Source organism: Muscardinus avellanarius (assembly GCF_963383645.1).
Source record: "Muscardinus avellanarius genome assembly, chromosome: 3".
Lineage (NCBI taxonomy): Eukaryota > Metazoa > Chordata > Mammalia > Rodentia > Gliridae > Muscardinus > Muscardinus avellanarius.
The window spans coordinates 110508971-110528746 of record NC_137788.1 but is presented as its reverse complement, the minus strand read 5'-3'; the positions used below and the strand labels follow the sequence as shown (position 1 = coordinate 110528746).

General features: G+C 50.1%; 2 protein-coding genes across 2 annotated transcripts in view; both read right to left on the bottom strand.

The window, feature by feature from the left end:
• SLAMF1 (signaling lymphocytic activation molecule family member 1) overlaps positions 1 to 6440 on the bottom strand; it is a gene marked incomplete at both ends in the record, with an annotated part of 29203 nt that extends 22763 nt beyond the window's left edge. Inside the window, one exon of the mRNA XM_080691536.1 lies at positions 6365 to 6440. Within this exon, the coding sequence (XP_080547662.1) occupies positions 6365 to 6440 (76 nt within the window). The remainder of the gene's footprint in view (positions 1 to 6364) is intronic.
• A 2845-nt stretch (positions 6441 to 9285) lies between these two features.
• CD48 (CD48 molecule) overlaps positions 9286 to 19776 on the bottom strand; it is a gene marked incomplete at both ends in the record, with an annotated part of 35664 nt that continues 25173 nt past the window's right edge. Inside the window, one exon of the mRNA XM_080691535.1 lies at positions 9286 to 9442. Within this exon, the coding sequence (XP_080547661.1) occupies positions 9286 to 9442 (157 nt within the window). The remainder of the gene's footprint in view (positions 9443 to 19776) is intronic.

The window sequence follows — 19776 nt, the reverse complement described above, 5'->3', positions numbered from 1 at the left end:
ACTCCCAGACCTATTTTATATTTTTGAAACAGGGTCTCTTACGCCAGCGCGACTGGCTTCGAACCTGCGCGATCCTCCTGTCTCCGCCTCCCAAGCGCGGGGATTACAAGCGTGCGTCAGCACACCCGGCTGTCTCTCTTATTTCAAGCTTCCAGAGCTTTCTAACGCTCCTAAAGTTCACAGCCCTTGACTGAACCGTCCTCAGAGCCTCTGCACGTTGCCGCCCGGTGTGGCTCCATGCCCGACTCCTGCTCACTGTTCTGGGCTGCACTCTGGCCACAGGGGCCTGATGGTGGAGTGTACGCTTGTTTCTTTTATTTTTTGTTCTCCCCCGCTTGCATGCAAGCCCCCACAGAGGGAGAACTCCATCCTGACGTTGCTTCGGTTCTCAGACCTGTGACGGGGCCTGGCACATCGGAGACTTTTAATAAATACCTGTTCATTTTACCCACGCTGAAAACCATATCGCCTGCCAGATCTCTTGTTTAGCCTTACCTGACACGTCTATAACTGGGTTTAACCATCCTGGGTGTTCATAAAAGGAGCCCGTGACTCAGACAGGGCAGAGATTGTTCTAGTTGATAAGAACGTCAGAAGAATAAAATAGAACCACCTGTTTCGGTGATGTGTCTACCTAGAAGAGACCCCTCCATGTTTGTCTGTGGTTACAATGAGCTGTTGGAAAATAGAGCAGATTGGTCAAAATGTTCCCGATATCAAAAGGTCTCAGAATCTCCACGCTGTCTGGAATGGGCCTGTCTAATATTAACTAGAGATCAGTGGTTATCAAAAAAAGAACAGGCAGTCTGCCTGAGCTCAAACCAGGATTAGCATGGCTTCCACACGTAACTGTTACGTGAGACAGACTTATTAGGCTTTTGCTCTTTTAAATATTAACCCTTTTGCTCTAGTGTATTAGCCCTTAAAGTGGAGTGTACACTGTGATTGCTTAGATGGAGGACGTTCTCGTGGTTGTTTGGCTGTTGTTTTTTACATGGAGGCATTGGGAAGCCCAAGGCCACACTTAGGAATGCCTGACTCTCTAGATAATATGTCTGTCTTCTTTGGTGGTTACACACAAAGGGTCTCCTCTTGAGTTCCAAGCCTAAAGCTCTGCAGCTAAAGGAATGAGAGAAAATTGAGAGTCACACATGAAAGTATAGATGCCCTGCCGGGCGTGGTGGTGCACGCCTGTCATCCCAGCATTGGGAGGCTGAGACAGGAGGACCGTGGTTCCCAGACAGCCTCAGCTACTCAGTGAGGCCCTCTGCAACTCAGTGAGATCCTGTTTCAAAATAAAGAATAAAAAATAGGGCTGGGGGTGTTGTTCAGAAGTAGAATGCACCTGGGTTCCATCCCCAGTACCACAAAAAAAAAAAAAGTATAGATGCCCTAAGCTTGTGTACAAAAAGCTGTGTAGATGAGCATCTGTACATTTTTCTTGGACCACTTCCAAACCTAATGTCTTTCAGAGGAATCTAAGACTTAAAAATAATAAGTAAGAATCACTATCGGACTATTGATTTCCCCCCAATATTTGGGATTAAACCCAGCAGTGTTCCTCCTCCAAGCTACACCCCTAGTTGCTTTTGATTTTTTTTTTTTTTTTTTTAAGACAGGGTCTTGCTAATTTGCCCGGGCTGGCCTCTAAAATTTGATCCTCCTGCCTCTGCCTCCCAGTGCCTGGGATGATAGGCGTACACCACCGGACCTGGCATTACTGTTGGTTTATTTATTTTTGTATGTGGTGCTGGGGATTGAACCCAGGGGCAGTCTACCTCTGAGCTACTCCCCCAGCCTGATTTTTATTTTGAAACAGGTCTCACTGAGATGCAGAGGGCTTCACTAAGTAGCTAAGGCTGTCCTTGAACCCGGATCCTCCTGTCTCAGCCTCCCAACTCTTGGGATGACGAGCGTGCGCCCCCACACCCGGCTTATACTGTTGACTTAAGACCAATATTAATATGGAAAATGCTCATTTCTAAGACAATAACCCTTCACCCTTCCAGATGTCTCCGCGCTCCCTCCTGTCACCCAACCCGGGACACCCTTTGCGCCGCGGTTGTTTTCGGAATATGGAATGGGTCGGGGAAAAAGAAAGGAGGAGTGATGGAATGAGAAAAACAGAAGCCAAGAAAGAAAAGAGAAGAGAAAAAGGAGAGGAGATGAAGGAGAAGAGAAGGGTAGGGGAGGTAGAGGGGCAGGCCGAGCTGCTTACGCGCACGCACGGGGAGTGGATCCAGACCTCCAGGGGGAAGCCACTTGAGAAGGAACGACGCCCCTCCGCTGTGCGCGGCCACCCCCGCCCTGCACAGTGCACAGTGGAAAAAGAAGTGGGGCTCTACCCTGGTGCCTAACGTGTTCAGTGAAGTCCCTGCTCCTGGGACGTCCTGACGAGCCGAGCGGTTTCCAGCAGCCTGTGACTCAGCCCGTCCACCCAGGGCCTGTGGGGGAGACACTGCCAGCTGTGAACACCAATTCACTTCAAAGGCAGTAGGACTCCAGCCGGGATTCTCCCTGATGATAAGTATTTTCCTTTTTGGCTCTGGTATTTCACGTGGGCTTTTAGCATCTTGCCACAGCACTGTTTTTCCTCCCATTATTATTATTATTATTTGGCCCCCAAGTTCTTATGGCAAATTTAGGTACAGAAAGAGAAGATAATTAGTCTAAAGTTGCTATTTTTTTTTTTTCGGTACTGGCTATGGAACAAGGGACATTCTACCTCCCAGCTATACCCTCAGCCCTATTTTTTATTCTTTATTTTGAAATAGGGTCTCACTGAGTTGCAAAGGGCCTCACTAAGTTGCTGAGGCTGGCCTCGAACCTGCGATCCTGTCTCAGCTTCTCAAGTACTGGGATTATAGGTGTGCACCAGCACACCCAGCTCCTTTTTGAGGTTGTGACTGCACGCGTGATATGCTTCCAGCAAACAAACAGGTCCACATAAAAGTTCACTGAAACCATGCACAATGCAGACCCAGGTCCAGACCCAGGCCAAACGCTTATTATGCACCTGCCTGGTTCTACCCAGGCCTCTCATCTCTTGATTTGATTCCGTTCAACTCATGTGCTTCAGTGAGCTAATTCAGTAGCTCAATGGCAGAGCACTTGCTTAGCGTGCAAAAGCCCCTGGGTTTGATCCCCAGCATAAAAAAAAAAAAAAAAATTTAGTTGGGCATGGTGGTACACAGCTCTCTCATCTCAGTACTTGGGAGACTAAGACGGAATTGCAGGTTCAAGGCCACTCTGCACAACTTAGCCAGCTCCTGTTTAAAAAAAAAAAAATTAAAAAAAGGACTGGGAGTGTTGCTCAGAGGTAAAATGCTACTGGGTTCAATCCCCAGTTCCACAAAAAATATAAATCTCAGGCTGGGCGTGGCGGCGCACACTTGTAATCCCAGCATTCGGGAGGCTAAGACAGGAGGATCGCAGTTCGCAGACAGCTACTTAGTGAGGCCCTTTGCAACTCAGTGAGACCCTGTCTCAAAATAAAAGAATAAAAAAGTAGAGCTGAGGATGTCCATCAGAGGCAGAAAGCCCCTGGGTTCCAACCCCAGTACCACACCCCCCAAAAAAATATACAAATCTCATAGGTGGTCGTGAGCACTTAAGCACTCAGAACAGCCTGTAGTATTCAACAGGAATGCAGTCTATACTACTGTTACTCAGTCGACTCACATCGGTGGAATGGTATTTGCCTAGCGACACCATGTGCTTAAAGGTTGTTGCTGAACGGAATCGTCCACAGTCAAATGACAGATTAAACCAAGCGGCTCTGGTGTTCTGATTTCTAGTCCAGGGCCAGAGAAGGCACCGTCCACACTGCAGGAGACTTTGAGAAATAAAAATGCCCGCATTGAGACCTTGGGTGCGGCGGGCCGGGGACACGAGAGGTCAGGCAAGTCTGGACCTTCCCCAAGTCTGAGCCCCACCGCTCCCCTCAGGCGTGAGAAGGAGGGGAGGGTGTGCCCAGGGACCAGGGGCTGCAGAGGCCCAGCGCCCGCTATGGCAGCAGGGAGGGGGCATCGGACTCCGCACCTTCCACTCAGCTCTCCATGAACCGAAAGCTGTTCTAGAAAGACAAAGACTACCACGGCAAGAATCTCTGGGAGCCGGGCATGGTGGCGCACACTTGTAATCCCAGCGTTTGGGAGACTGAGACCAGAGGATCATGGTTTTCGGCCAGCCTCAGCTACTTAGTGAGGCCCTTTGCAACTCAGTGAGACCCTGTTTCAAAATAAAGACTAAAAAATAGGGCTGGGGGTGGAGCTGAATGTCCCTGGGTTCCATCCCCAGTAACATACACACACACACACACACACACACAAAAAAAAATCTAATGGGGGGGTGGAAAATGGGGAGACACGTGGATTTTTTTTTTTTTTTTTTTTTTTTTTTGCGGGTCTGGGGATGGAACCCAGGGGCATTTGACCTCCGGGCTACACCCCCTACCCTATTTTTTATTCTTTATTTTGAAACCGGGTCTCACTGAGTTGCAGAGGGCCTCACTAAGTAGCTGAGGCTGTCCGCGAACCGCGATCCTCCAGGTCTCAGCCTCCCGAATGCTGGGATTACAAGCGTGCGCCACCACGCCAGGCTCCTGATTTTTTTATTTTTGACGGTTCTGACAAGGAATTGGGAATTGGGCTGGGTGGAAACCAGACTATAAGCGCGTGCTGATTTTACAAGAATGGAGCTTGGCTGAACAAATCTGTCATGGCTGACCTGGCCCCCAGCCCTGCAAAGTGTTTCTGTGTGGTTTTTTAAACTGAGGTTTCACAAAGGGATGCATATTTTATAATAAAAACACGGAACACATTTCAAACATATTTAGAAAATGGAATGTAAAAGCCGGGTGCAGTGGCTCACACACCTGTCATCCCCGTACTTGAGAGGCTGAGACAGGAGGATCACAGGTTCGGCGCTAGCCTCAGCAACTTTAGTGAGGCCCTCAGCAACTTAGTGAGTCCATGTTTCTAAATAAAAATAAAATAGGGCTGGGGGTGTGTTTCAGAGGTAGAATGCCCCAAGGTTCAACCCCTCATTCAATCTCTACAAAAGTGAAGAAAGCTAGGCATGGTGGCGCACACTTGTAATCCCGGCACTTGGGGAGGCTGAGACAGGAGAATCACGGTTTGCAGACAGCCTCAGCTACTTAGCGAGGCCCTTTGCAACTCAGTGAGACCCTGTTTCAAAAATAAAAGGACTAAAACATAGGGCTGGGGGTGTAGCTGGAAGTAGAATGCCTCTGGGTTCCATCCCCAGTAAAAAAAGAAAAAAAAGTGAAGAAAAAAATTTAAAAAAAGAAAAAAGAAAGCAGAGGAGGCCATGGATGCATCTTCTGAGGTTGGGCTGTATCTCACTAACCTGTGACTCCCAGACTTGCAACAGCAGCGCCCGAGCCACCCCTGGCAAGGCGGGCCAGGAGGGGAGACCATGCAGACACAGAAAGATGCACCAAGCTGAGGCCCTGGGCGCGGGGTCCCCAGGAAGTAGCCCCAGTGTGGAGCTCCCAGTGGGTGCCTCCCCTATGGCCGCTTGCCATGGCTCAGACAGCCCAGGGTGGCCACGGCTTCCTCCCCTGGTCTGCAGGAGGTCAGAGCCCGGCCAGCTGAGGGGGAGGGAGAGTGGGCGGACGTGGCCTCTTCCCCTGGCAGGACACAGATGCCACGCGCGGCCCCCCACATCCCTGGCACATTGTGGGACTTTTGCTGGAAAATTCCATAATGGATTTGCGGTCTTAAAAACCCCACGCCTGAAACACCCTGGGTCTCAAGACTTTCCCCCTTCCCGAGGGCCACCCCATCGCAGGTGCCGGTCCTGTCCACCACAAGCTGGCCCCAGAGTCCACTTCTTCCTGGGCTCTTTCTCAAATACCTGCTCTTGGAGCCCCGATCCTAGTACAGAAAAATGGCTGGCCTTGGGAGCGAGAGAGCCAGAAAGAGCAGAGTCCACCTCCCAAGCACTCCTGACTTACATTCCCCACATCGTCTCACTGCCTGGGTTCCAGAAATCCCGACCTCTCCCCTGGGGAAGACAGACCCTCTCCTGGAGCGCCGTGTCCCCCGCTCAGTCCTGCTAGCCTGGGTCTTTGCTAGAAGGCGCCCAACCAGAAGTAGCCAGGTCCTTTGCTTAGAGCACCTAGGTTCCTGGGGGTGGGAGGTGGGGAAGGATCCTTGGGGCTGAGCCTGGGCAGTGAAGGAACTCTGATGCTCCTTCCCCTTTGAAAGAGGCAGTCGAAACTCAAAGTGGTCCCCGCCAAAGAGGTGGCCGGACAGCGGTCCCCAGTCCCCATCTGCGCTGCCCGAGAGGCTGCGCTCCTTCCTGGCAGCTCTCACAGGACCCGAACCCTCCAACTCACCCGCTCCGCAGCCTCGCCCAAAGGCCAGGGACAGGAACAGCAGGAAGCTCCAGGAGAGGGGACCCCTGGGATCCATCAGGCAGAGGCCAGGCCAAGGTGGGAGCCGGCAGGGAGGAAGGAGGGCGGCGCTGCTCGCGGCCACAGGAGGAGGCTGCTGGAGGAGGCTGCGGCTGTCTCCTTTACGCCTCAGGAACCGACAGCTTCCTGTCTCGCTGGGGCTTTTTCTGTGAGCCTCAAGGCTTGCTCATCCCCTTCGAGCTTTCAAGCCCTCTGCTGTTCTCAAGAAACACAGAGGAGTCAGGCGCTGGGGCGCGCAGGGTGTGAAGTCACCGGGGACAGGCTCTGGTGTGGGGCAGGAGCGGCTTCCCCCTTCTTTCTTTAGCTGTTTCCAGGAAGCCGCGTGAGCAGTGCCTGGAGCTGTTCACTGCTCGGCCACTCTTCTTACAGCGCCCTGGCCCCGGCATCTGGCTTAGACCAAGCCACACGTTTGGAATTCCAAGTTGAACCTAGACCCCAGCAAGGTGGCGGCCTCTTCTGTGTGGGTCCTGGTGCCACAGTCGTGGAGAGATGGGTGGGCAGGAGCCGGTCATTGGCAGAAACCCGACTCCCCTGCTGCAGAGAACGTGGCCAGACCAGGTGGCCAAGTCCCAGGCTGTGCCATTTTTATTGTTTGTTTTCTTGTGGTGGTACTGAGGATTGAACCCAGGGGCTCTCTGTCACTGAGCGGCATCTCTGGCCCTTTTTATTTTATCTTATGCTGACACGGGGTCTTGCTTGGTTGCGGAGCGTCTCTCTAAGTTGCTGAGGCTGGCCTCAAACCTGCGATCCTCCTGTTTCAGCCTCCCAAGCATGGAGATTCCAGACCTGCGCCGCCATGCCCAGCCTGTGGTGTGCTTTGCAGAGCTGCCTTTAGTTCAGAGCTTTCTGTTGAGAAGGTGCTAGAACTGGCTAACAAAGTCTCCTGGAAGCAATGGAGAATTCCTCTGCGGGAGCACAGAAGGAGACTTTGGAAGGCCAGGCTGCTATTTGCAGAGTCTATCCCAACAGACTCTCTCCTCCTGGTCTCTCTGAGGCACCAGGGTGTGAAGCTGGTCACAGAGGTGAACTGGCTCTTCTCCCTAGTATTTCCTTCCTTCCTTCCTTCCTTCCTTCCTTCCCCCTAAGACCCAACTCCACACCTGGTGCATGCCGACTCTTAAGAGCCAGTGGTTGCCAGGAGCCATGGCACATCTGTCATCTCTGCACTTTGGGAGGCTGAGACAGGAGAATTGCAGGTTTGAAACCAGCCTCCGCAGATTAGCAAGACCTTCAGCAGCTTAAAAAGATCCCGTTTCAAAATAAAAACTAAAAAGGGCGGGAAGGTGTAGTTTAGAGTAGAATGCCCTTGGGGTTAATCCCGAAAAAAAAAAAAAAAAAAAAGATGAGCCAATTGTTAAATTTCCAAGAATCTTGTGTATTTGTTGATAAGCATGGCCATCATTAAATTATATGCATTTATTTATTTAAGTCAAGCTTCAAAAGATGGGCTGGGGGTGTAGCATAGTGGGAGAGTGCTTGCTTAGTATGGGCTGGGCTCTGGGTTCAATCCCCAGCGCCGCACACACGCACGCATGCGCACGCACACACACACACACACACACACACACACACACACAGGCATATAACAGATATGAGGATATTGGGATCTCATAGTCTCCTACAGCTCATTCCATAAGACTTTGGTAGAGACTATACAACCATTTAATTGAGAAATGACCAGGACAGAGCAGGCCCTGACATGCTAATACACAGGGACGCTATCATTTCTAACAAATGAACTGTCAGGCATGGTGGCACAGTTCTGTAATCCCAGTCCTTGGGAGGCTGAGACAGGAGGATTGCAGGTTTGAGGACAGTCTCAGCAAGTACTGAGACTCTCTGCAATTTAGTGAGTCCCTGTTTCAAAATAAAAATTAAAAGCAGGGCTGGGGGTGTAGCTCGGAGGAAGAATGCCCTGGGTTCAATCTCCAGTACAACCAACTAACCAAATAACCTTTGATGAAACAAGACAGGCTGTGCTTTTTTTTTTTTTTTTTTTTGGTGGTACTGGGGCTTTTGGAAGCCCTTCTACCACCGGGCTACACTCCCAGACCTATTTTTACATATTTTTTTATTTGGAAACAGGGTCTCCTAAGCCAGCGCGTGGCTGGCTTCGAACCTGCGCGATCCTCCTGTCTCTGCCACCCAAGCGCGGGGATTACAAGCGTGCGCCACCATGCCCGGCCAGGCTGTGCTCTTTTAAGGCAATATTATTTCATAGTAAAGAACCATAGTAAAGGGGAGGTCTTACTATTAACCCCATGTTTTAAGTGGGGACCAAGCCGGGAGTGGTGGCACACGCTTGTAATCCCAGCATTGGGGAGGCTGAGATGGGAGGATCCTGGTTCTCAAACAGCCTCAGCTACTTAGGGAGGCCCTCCATAACTTAGTGAGACCCTGTTTCAAAATAAAGAATAAAATATAGGGCAAGGGGTGTTGCTCGAAGGTTAAATGCCCCTGAGTTCCATCCCCAGACCCGCAAAAAACAAATCAGTGGGGACCAATCCTCGCAGCTGATGGGGCCTTCCAAGAGCTGCTGTATACTGACACCCAGAGACACAGCCATATTCTATGGAAAACCCGCCTTCCCCATCAGGGGGCAGGCCTTGAATCCCAGTACCTGGGAGGATCACAGGTTCGCAGCAGCCAGCCCCAGCAATTTAGCAAGACCCTCTGCAACTTTGAAAGACCCTGTTTTGAAATGAAAAACTAAATATGGCTGGGGGTGTAGCCCAGAGGTAGAATGCCCCTGGGTTCCATCCCTAGCACCAAAAAAATAATTGTAACAACCTTCCCCATGCAAACTAGATTTTGGGGTTTGCAAAGAGGCCATATCCCATTCTTCAGTGAGAAGGCATGATGTGTCTGTAAGGCTTGTGTCTCTCCCCTGGCTCTTGGTGGCCAAGGCTGGCAAAGTGGCCTGTCTGCCAGTGTTTGGGGCCAGCCTGCTCCTCGAACATCTTGCCTTTGCAGCTGCTGCTGCCTTCCTCTCCGTGTCCCCTAGGACAAGGGCGGCCCCAAAGGGTGTAGTCACTGAGCCGTAGGCCAGCCCACCTGCATGCATGGGGCTTGCGACAAGCACATTTATCTGAAACACAATGAAAAAGAAAACGTAAAGTTCCCCCAAACTTGAAACATCTCTTAGGAGACCTAGTCTCAGAGTCTAAACCCAGCCTGGGAAAGCACAGGGAAAAACACCCCGGGGTCTGCCGAGTTGGCGAGATGAGGAAGCCCGTGGGCAGGTGGAGGACACGGGACTGAGCGCATCGCTGGGCCAGCGGCCCCACTCTGCGGCCGTGGGGGCGGGGAGGAAGCCAGGCTGGGCAGCGGCTGACCTAGCATATGCACCCTGGTTACCATGCCAACCAGCTACCTTCCAGTTGATGAATGTGGGCCAGGAAGGCTGGGGGCGGTGGCCCATATCATATCTATGGGACGGAACTTACTAGTCCAAGAGCCCTCGAAGCCTCTCCCGGGCCCTTGGCCTCCGCTCAGAGCACTGCAGTCTGGGGCTGAGACACCGTGGACATCGGTCCCCAGAAGAAGACTTTCTCTCCAAGCTGGGCATGGTGGCACACACATGTAATCCCGGCATTCGGGAGGCTGAGGCAGGAGGATCATGGTTCAAGGACAGTCTCAGCTACTTAGTGAGGTCCTCTGCAACTCAGTGAGACCCTGTTTCAAAAGAAAGAATAAAAAATAGGGCTGGGGGTGGAGCTCAGAAGTAGAATGCCCTGGGTTCCATCCCTAGTACCACACACACAAAAAAATAAGACTCTCTTTCTCTCCAAACACCTCCCACCATCCTTCCAGGGCCACGGTGGGGGACCCTGCCCCCACCCCAGGGAGGCAGCGTGGACTGACTCTGAGCTCTCTGTGTTTCTGAAGGGGTAGCTCCCAGAGACCCTCCCTGGCACTTTCAAAAGCATCCTTAGTAGTGCAGGGTGCATCCTGGCACCCCCAGGCATGGAGTCTGTGAGCTTGCTGGCACGGGATGCCAGAGACAGGAAAATACCCGAGTCGTCCTCCTTCTAGGAAGGAGCGGATTTCAGGAACTGGGACAAGTGGCTGCTGAGTCACCAGCCTCAGACCTTTTCTGTGCACCAAAAAACGCCTCCATCACCCCCGTCCACCTTCCTGGACAGAGTGGACGATATGACGGTGTTTTGTGAAGTACCCCGGGGAACTTGGATTACCATCGTCAGCCTTGACTTTCCCTCCACGCAGAGCTCAGACCCAGGCCCCCTCTGCTCTGGCAGCGTGAGACTTCTCTTCAGCGGGTCCACTGAGCACTTTCCCAGCAAAGGCTGACGAGAACAGAACTTCTTCTTTTCTTTATGAGAGATGCTGGTCCTTAGGCAGGGCGCAGTGGGCACGCTTGTAATCCCCGCGCTTGGGAGGCGGAGACAGGAGGATCGCGCAGGTTGGAAGCCAGCCTCGGCTACTTAGTGAGGCTCTCAGCAACTTAGTGAGACCCTGTTTCCAAATAAATATAAAATAGGTCTGGGAGTGTAGCCCAGAGGTAGAAGGCCCCTGGGTTCTACCCCTAATACCAAAATAAATAAATAAATAATTTTAAAAGGTGTAGCTCAGGCCCGGCGTGGTGGGCACACTTGTAATCCCTGCGCTTGGGAGGAGGAGACAGGAGGATCACGCAGGTTCGAAGCCAGCCGCGCTGACTTAAGAGACCCTGTTTCCAATAAAAATATAAAAATAGGTCGGGAGTGTAGCCTGGAGGTAGAAGGGTTTCCAGGAACCTCAGTACCACCACCAAGAAAAAAAAAAAAAAAAGAAAGAAAGAAAGAAAAAGAAATGCTGGGCCTTTACCGTGCAAGTCCTTCCCTGGGAGGCAGAGAGGGCTCTGCGAGGTCGGCACTAACCCCGAGAACAAAGAAAACGTGGTCTCAGCCTGCTTGAGGACATGGTGGGTTGCTAGGGTCTAACTGGTCCACAGCATGGTGGCTCTGGGTCCCTTTAATGACAGAATCATTCTTGGAAGGTGGGACACGTCTGATCACCAGCTACCGAATGACTTGATCAGGCTCTGCCTCTCTGCAGAGAGAGAGAGAGAGAGGCAGGAATGTGGGATGTAGATAGAAGCGTTTCCACTACCCCGCTTGACTAGAATCCCAGTACTTCGGAGGCTGAGACAGAAGGGCCACAGGTTCAAGGCCAGCTTCAGCAACTAAGGGAAGCCACTCGGCAACTTAGTGAGACCCTGTTTCTAAATAAAAAGTAAAAAGTGTGAGGAGCGTAGCTCAGAGGTAGAATGTCCCTGGGCTCAATCCCCAGTTCCAAAATAATAATAATAATAATGATAATAATAATAAAGTTTCACTTTATGATGTCTAATTTTTTTCTTTTTGTGGTACTGGGGATTGAACCCAGGGGCATTCTACCTCTGAGCTACATCCCCAGCCCCATTTTCTTAATTCTTTATTTTGAAACAGGGTCTCTCTGAGTTGCAGAGGGCCTCCCTAAGTAGCTGATGCTGTCTGAGAACCTCCATCCTCCTGCCTCAGCCTCCCAAATGCTGGGATTACAAGTGTGCAGCACCATGCCCAGCTATGACATCTAATTTTCTGTTGACTTCATGCATCTCAGTGCTCAGATGGAACCCTTTCTGCTGTGTCTGTGCAGCTATTTCTTGGATAAGATTCACATGGGGATCAGGAGGCTGAGTAGGCTGCCTTCCCCAAAGTGGCCAGGCAGGATCCAATCCCTCGAGGGCCGGAGGGGAGCCAGAGGCAGGAAGGGGCTTCTCCCCTCCTGCTTCTGCCTGCTTGAGTTCAGCTCAGCTCATCTGCTCCTGCCCTGGACAGGGGTCCCTAGCTCCTCTGGCTCTCCTGCCTGCAGACCTGTTCTAGAACAATACCACTGGCCTTTGTGGATAGCCACTTTGGCAAACCATGGGACTTCTAGTCTCGACGATCACATGAGACAGTTCCTCAAGTTAAATCTCTTTATATATGTTTGTGCATACATTCATGTAGATTCCTTGTCTCTGGAGAACCCTCCTTCCTTTTAAAACTGCAAATATATAATGTAGCACTAAGTGTGTGTGTGTGTGTGTGTGTGTGTGTGAGAGAGAGAGAGAGAGAGAGAGAGAGAGAGAGAGAGAGAGAGAGAGAGAGAGGGAGAGTACTCCACCACTGAGCTACAGCCCCAGCCCACTGACTCCCTTTAGCACTTCCTGTCTTCTCCAGGACAGCTGCTGTGGTCACAACTTTAGGCTTTGTCTTTAACTCCCTCTCTCTGTCCCAGTCTCTCAGCCTTTGGTGAGAACACAGGATGTTTGTGGCCCAATCCTATTTTTTCAGAAAAGATTTACATAGAAATGGAGCTGATGTGGGGGGATAATAGTCTCAGCTAAAGAAATGGCAGTCGGGTATCAGAGAAAGAGGACTCCTGGAGAGCTAACTGGTGTGGACATGAAGGGAGTATGTAGCCTCTCTGCTGTGGCCTTTGGCTTTCTGGCTCAGTCTCCTGGCAGACAGTGCTACCCTTGTTTAGAAAATCACTGTGGTGAGGTGAGCACGCTTATAATCCCAGTATTCGTGAGGCTGAGACAGGAGGATCGCGGTTCACGTCAACCTCAGCCACTACTTAGTGAGGCCCTTTGTAGCTCAGTGACACCCTATTTCAAAATAAAGGATAAAAAATATAGGACTGGGAGTGTAACTCAGAGGTAGAATGCCCCTGGGTTCCACCCTCAGTACCCCCCCAAAAAAAAGTTAGTGTGGGAGTTAGAGAAAACTTTGGGGTAAAACGGGGAGTGAGTGGTGTATGATTAGTGATAGGTTGGGTCCCTCCCTTCCCCATGGAACTCCACAGCAGGGACAGGAGGCAGAAGCCTGGAAGCCAGAGCGCAGATGCCGTGAGACTCCAGGTGCCTCGAGACTCCAAACATCGTGAGACAGACTCCAGGCATTGTGAGACTCCAGATGCCACGAGAGAATTGGCATTCTCACACTGCTGACCCCAAACCCCCCACAACTGCTTTATTTTATTTTATTTTATTTTTTTGTGGTACTGGGGGGTGGAACCCAGAGGCTTTCTACCTTCAGGCTACACTCCCAGACCTATTTTATACTTTATTTGGAAACAGGGTCTCACTAAGTTGCTGAGAGCCTCACTCAGTAGCTGAGGCTGGCTTCGAACCTGTGCAATCCTCCTGTCTCAGCCTTCCAAGCTCTGGGATGACAAGCATGTGCCACCACGCCCAGCTCCCCACCCGCTTTAAACATCGGTACTTCCTCTCTGCTGCGTGACTGCCAACCAACCGGGAGTACTAGCCAACTCTGCTGACCCGTGGCTCATCAGTCCCTTCTCCCACGGTGAACAGATCCACCCAAAGGTGCCGGTTTATTAGGCTAATTAAAGCCGCTTTTAATAACCTGGTGGGTGTTTGCCTCCTGCGCGACTGCGTAGCTCAATGTCCACATTACAATTAATTTGTTGGCTTGGGGTATGTTCAGTTGAAGTGCTGATCCCTTAACTAATTGGAGATTTCCAGGGGGTATTTGATTCTAGAGCGCAGAATTTCAGAGTAGAGGAATAATTTGGAGGCAGAAAAAAATAAAAATAAATAAAGCCTCAAACAGCACAGTTAGAATTCATTCTAGCCCTCTTAGCTGACCCCCGGAAGGCTGCAGCTGAGAGGTGAGGGCATCTGGGGAACTGGACGCCCAGTGTTTGCAGACCTTGGGCCTGCGTCCACGTCCCCATCTCCTGATGGAGTTTCCTCTGGTCTTCGCAGTTCCCCTGTTGAGCAATGCCCAGCCCACAGAAAGTGGGATGAGCGTGCTTGCAGTTCTTCCAGGCAGGACTGGCCCCTTCTCTGTCTGTCATTGCTGGTGCGGTATCTCAGAGGCGTCCTGGAAGTCATCAGACCAGGGAAGTCCTACTTAGCCACCAAGTTTGCATTTCCCCAGGTGCCTCCAGCCTTCTCCCCTCCCTCTGAGCCAAAAGCTCTCAGTCACACACACATGAGCAGACCTGTGTCAAGACCACAGACTGGCTGGGAAGACTGATAACCAAAGTAGAAAGTAGGTATGATTGGGGACACAGAAATCATGTAAAGCAGATCCAGGCACAATGGTACTCACCAGTCATCCCAGTACTTGGGAGACTGAGACAGGAGGATCTCAGGTTTGAGGCCACCCTCAGCAACTTAGTGAGACCCTGTTTCAAAATTATTTATTTTTTATGTGGACCATATTGAAAATGGCACACATTCAGACTGGGCTTGGTGCCCTCTCCTCCCCCACTCCCCCCTCCACTCCCAACAGTGAGTGTCCAGGTTGACCATGCTACAATCATACTTTTTTTTTTTTTTTTTTTTTTTGCAGTACTGGAGATGGAACTCAGGGGCATTCTACCTCTGAGCTATACCCCCAGCCCTATTTTTTTTTTTTTTGGTGGTACTGGGGTTCCTGGAAACCCTTCTACCTCCAGGCTACACTCCCAGACCTATTTTATGTTTTTGGAAACAGGGTCTCTTAAGCCAGCAAGGCTGGCTCTGAACCTGTGCGATCCTCCTGTCTCCACCTCCCAAGTGCGGGAATTACAAGTGTGCTCCACCACGCCTGGCACAGCCCTATTTTTATTCTTTATTTCATTATTTTATTTTATTTTTTTATTTTTTTGTGGATCTGGGGATGGACCCAGACCTCTGAGCTACACCCCCTGCCCTATTTTTTTATTCTTTATTTTGAAACTGGGTCTCACTGAGTTGCAGAGGGCTTCACTGAGTAGCTGAGGCTGTCCGTAAACCGCGATCCTCCAGGACTCAGCCTCCCAAATGCTGGGATTACAAGCATGCGCCATCATGCCCAGCTTTATTCTTTATTTTGAAAATAGTCTCACTGAGTTGCAGAGGGCCTCACTGTCTCAGCCTCCCGAATGCTGGGATTACAAGCGTGCACCACCACGCCCGGCTTTACACGTATTTGAATGTACTCCTCCATTAAACAACCTCAGCCTTCTTCCTCTCATACCCGGAGAACAAATTCATGGTGATAGGTCGGGTCCCCCTCCTTTCCCTCCACGTGGCCCACCAGCAGGAACAGGAGGCAGAACCCCAGAAGCCAGAAGCGGAGATATCACAAGAATCTCGGTGCCCTGAGACTTCAGGCTTCGCGAGACAGACTCCAGAGGTCGCAAAACTACAGATGTCGCGAGAGAATCGGCATGCCTATAAAACATCGCTACTTCCAATCCGCCATGTGACTCAGCCCGCCTCCTGGGACTATGCGCAACTCCCCACCGGTCCCTTCCCCCCACGACCGGCTGACTCCCCAAAGGTGCCGCGTTCTGATTAAAGCAGATTTCTGATACCTCAGCGGGTGCTTGCCTCCTCTGTAATATCCCCAAACTCTATTTGCTACGTTGCACATGTCATTTGCAAGAAGATGGAAAGACCTGGAGAGCATTATGTTAAGTGAGATCAGCCGAGCACAGAAAGAGAAGGGACAGATGTTTTCTCTAATATGCCCAAACCAAGGAGTATTAGGACTCCAGATAATGGAGGGGAAACCTCAGCAAAACATTTTTTCTAAAAAAGGAGGGCAGGCTGGGCGCGGTGACACACGCTTGTAATCCCAGCATTTGGGAGGCTGAGACAGGAGGATCGTGGTTCGCGGACAGCCTCAGCTACTTAGTGAGGAGGGCCTTTGCAACTCAGTGAGACCCTGTTTCAAAGTAAAGAATAAAAACAGGGCGGGAGGTGTAGCTTTGATGTAGAATGCCCCGGGGTTCCATCTCAGGTACTGAAAAAAAAAAAAAAAAAAAAAGATACTGAAGCTTAGAAAGGCCACCTTTCCTGGAATTTTGGGGCTGAAGCGTGGTAGGTTTGGAAGTCCAGCGCAGACCTGACTCCAAGGGCCTGCTCCTTTCGCTTCAACAGCAGGTTTGAGTCTGGAGTCCCAAAGGCTCACTGTAGCACACTCTCCAGGAGCCAACAAGCTCTTCCAGTGGGATCCTGCAAAACTCACTGGTCTAGGGTGTAGAGAATTTGGGAGACCCCTCATGAACACTAGACACACATGGGTCAAGCCCCAGGGAGTGTCTGGAGGACCCCAGCAAAGCCAGGCCCACTTGTCCTTGACCTCCAGCCTTGGCTTTGCTGGTAGCCAGCCAAATGGCCTTGGGCAAGCAAACCACTTCCCCCTCTGGGGCTTCACTGATTGAAAATGCAGAGAAATGCAAAGGTTCCAAGTCTTCAAGGTTATAATTATTTTTATCACAAAGTGGGTGGAGAGAGATGGTGTAAAGGGGACAGAAGGTGTGCCACTCCTAAGGAGCATTTCTGGAGCTCTGGAGAAGCAGACCCTGACCTCAGCCTTAGCTAATGAGTAAGCCAGTTTGTTAGGTCAGTAAAGAGGGGAGGGGCATTCCAGAAAGTGTGAAGAAACTCCTACAGAGGCTCTGGGTGAAGTGGGGGAATTGCAAATGCCAGAAGGCTGAAGCCTTTGCTGAAAAGGGAGAGGCAGGCTAGGAATGACAGTCATGTAAGGATCTGGAAGAGCCTCACTTTGTCTAAAACACTTGTCATTCAGGGTTGGGGTTTTTTTTTGTGTGTGTGTATGTGTGTTTTTTTTACTGTTCTGTCATTTTTATTTATTTATTTTATTGGGGCACTATGGTCTCACATCAGAATTGAAAGGTTGAAAATAGAGTTGGGAGTTTAGGAGGGAGGTAAAAACACCAACCGGGTTATCAGAGACCGCTGCTTTATTCGGACCTGACCCGGCACCCTCCGGGGACCAACAGGCCACGTGTCTGGAGAGTTGCTCATAGTCCTGATGGGCCGGCTGGGTCATGTGGTGGATCGGAGGCACCGTTGTTTTACAGGCATGCCGCGCGAATTGTAGTCTCGTGATCTCAAGTATGTCTCGCGGCACCTGTAGTCTCACGATATCTCCGCTTCTGGCTTCCGGGGTTCCGCCTCCTGTTCCCGCTGCGAGATCATATGGGGGAGGGGAGGGACCCAACCTATCGATACTGTAGATCATGTCAGCAATGGCGTACATTCTCACAGTACTTGGTGCCCCCACCCGCCCTCCCCATTTCCCTCCATCCCAATCCCGAGTGTCCAGCTTAACAGTGGTATATTCACATGTGTACACATGGTCACAGGTAGCTTTTCCATTAATGAACCTCAGCCTTCTTCCTCCCTGGTTCCACTCAGGAGCACCTCCATCATCTGAGTACCTCTGGTCTCCACAACCCTCCCTGGCTTGAGCATATTAGAGAAAACTTACTTTCTCACTTAACATAATGTTCTCCAGGTCTTTCTGTTTTCTTATGAATGAGACATTTCTTATGAATGAGACATTCTTGGTTGCTGAGTAGAATCCCATCATGTGTATTTCCCATAATTTTGCAATCCATTCATCTGTTGATGGAGACCTAGGTTGGTTCCATATTTTGGCTATTGCAAATTGTACTGCTATGAACATGGGTATGCATATGTTACCGTAGTTCTCTGGTTTCAACCCCTTTGGAAAGATACCTATTAGTGGTATAACTGGATCATATGATGGATCCATTCCCAGTTTTCTTTTTCTTTCTTCTTTTTTTGTTTTTTTGTGGTACTGGGGATGAAACCTGGGGGGCATTCTACCTCCAAATGACACCCCCAGTCCTATTTTTAATTCTTTATTTTGAAACAGAGTCTCACTAAGTTACAAAGGGCCTCACTAAGTGGCTGAGGCTGGCTGTGAACCTGGATTCTCCTGTCTCAGCCTCCCGAATGCTGGGATTACAAGCATGTCCACCACGCCTGGCTCCATTCCCATTTTCTAAGGAATCTACACACTGATCTCCATGATGGCTGGACTAGTTTGCACTCCCACAAACAGTGTAGAAGAGTTCCTGTTCCCCCACAGCCTTGCCAGCATTTATTATTATTTATTTATTTGTATTTGACTTCTTGATGCTTGCCACTCTGATTGGGGTTAGATGGAATCTCAGCGTAGTTTTGACTGGCATCTCCTTGATGGCTAATGATGTTGAACATTTTTTCATGTATCTATTGGCCATTTGCATCTCTTCTTTTGTGAACTGTCTATTCAATTCAATTCAAGGTTCTAAGTGTGGAAATGGGGCTGCCAAACCAGACAGGGAGAGAGAGGAGGCAGAGCCCAGCAGGGAGCAGCCAACCTGTTACCTGTTCAGGGAGTTTCTCCTCCTCTCAACTGGACCAACAGAAAAATGATCGATCCTCCTCTGGTAGAGGATTCATGGGGGTTCAAGGTTGAACTGTACTTTTAATGTTTCTATGACTTTTAATTCTATAAACTTATTGGGACTTGTTTTACAGCCTAATTTCTAGTCTATTCCATGGAATGTTCCTTGTGTCTATTTTGAAACAGGGTCTCACAAGGTTGCTGAGGCTGACCTTGAACCTGCAATCCTTCTGTCTCAGCCTCCCAAGTATTAGGATTACATGTGTGTGATAGCTGGGGTCCCCTCTCTCCTCTCCCACGTGACCCCGCAGCGGGGACAGGAGGTGGAACCCTGGAAGCCAGAAGCAGAGATATCACAAGACCCCAGGTGCCTTGCGACTCCAAACCTTGGTGCTTCCGCTCCGCCACGTGACTCAGCTGGCTGATTGGGACTACGCACGACTCTCCAGACTCATGGCTTGTCGGTCCCTTCCCCCACGGCTGGCTGACTCCCCAAAGGTGCCAGGTTCTTGATTAAAGCTGTTGTTAATAACCTGGCTGGTGTTTTACCTCCTTTGTAATTTCCCCAAACTCTATTTTCTATGTTTCAGCATGCACTGTTTACTTTTTATTTTTATTTTATTTTTTTGTGGTGCTGGGGATAGAACCCAGGGACCTTCTGCCTCTGAGCTACACCCCCAGCCTGATTTTTTTTATCCTTCATTTTGAAACAGGTTCTCATTAAGTTGCAAAGAGCCTCACTAAGTAGCTGAAGCTGACCGTGAACCTGCGATCCCCCTGTCTCAGTCTCCCAAGGACTGGGATTACAAGCGTGCACCACCACGCCCGGCTAAAATAATACTTTATAGTAATAGGAACTTTTAAGTGTTAAACCATCTTTGTACTTCTAGGACGAATTTTATGATTTTTTTTTATAATGTTAATGAATCCAACTTGGTGATATTTAATTTAGGGTTTCTTTTTTCTTTTTTTTTTCTTTTCTTTTTTTTTTTTTTTTTTTTTTTTTTTGGTGGTACTGGTGGTGGAACCCAGAGTCTTTCTACCTTTGGGCTATGCTCCCAGACCTTTTTTATATTTTTTATTTGGAAACAGGGTCTCACTAAGTTGCTGAAAGCCTCACTGAGTAGCTGAGGCTGGCTTCGA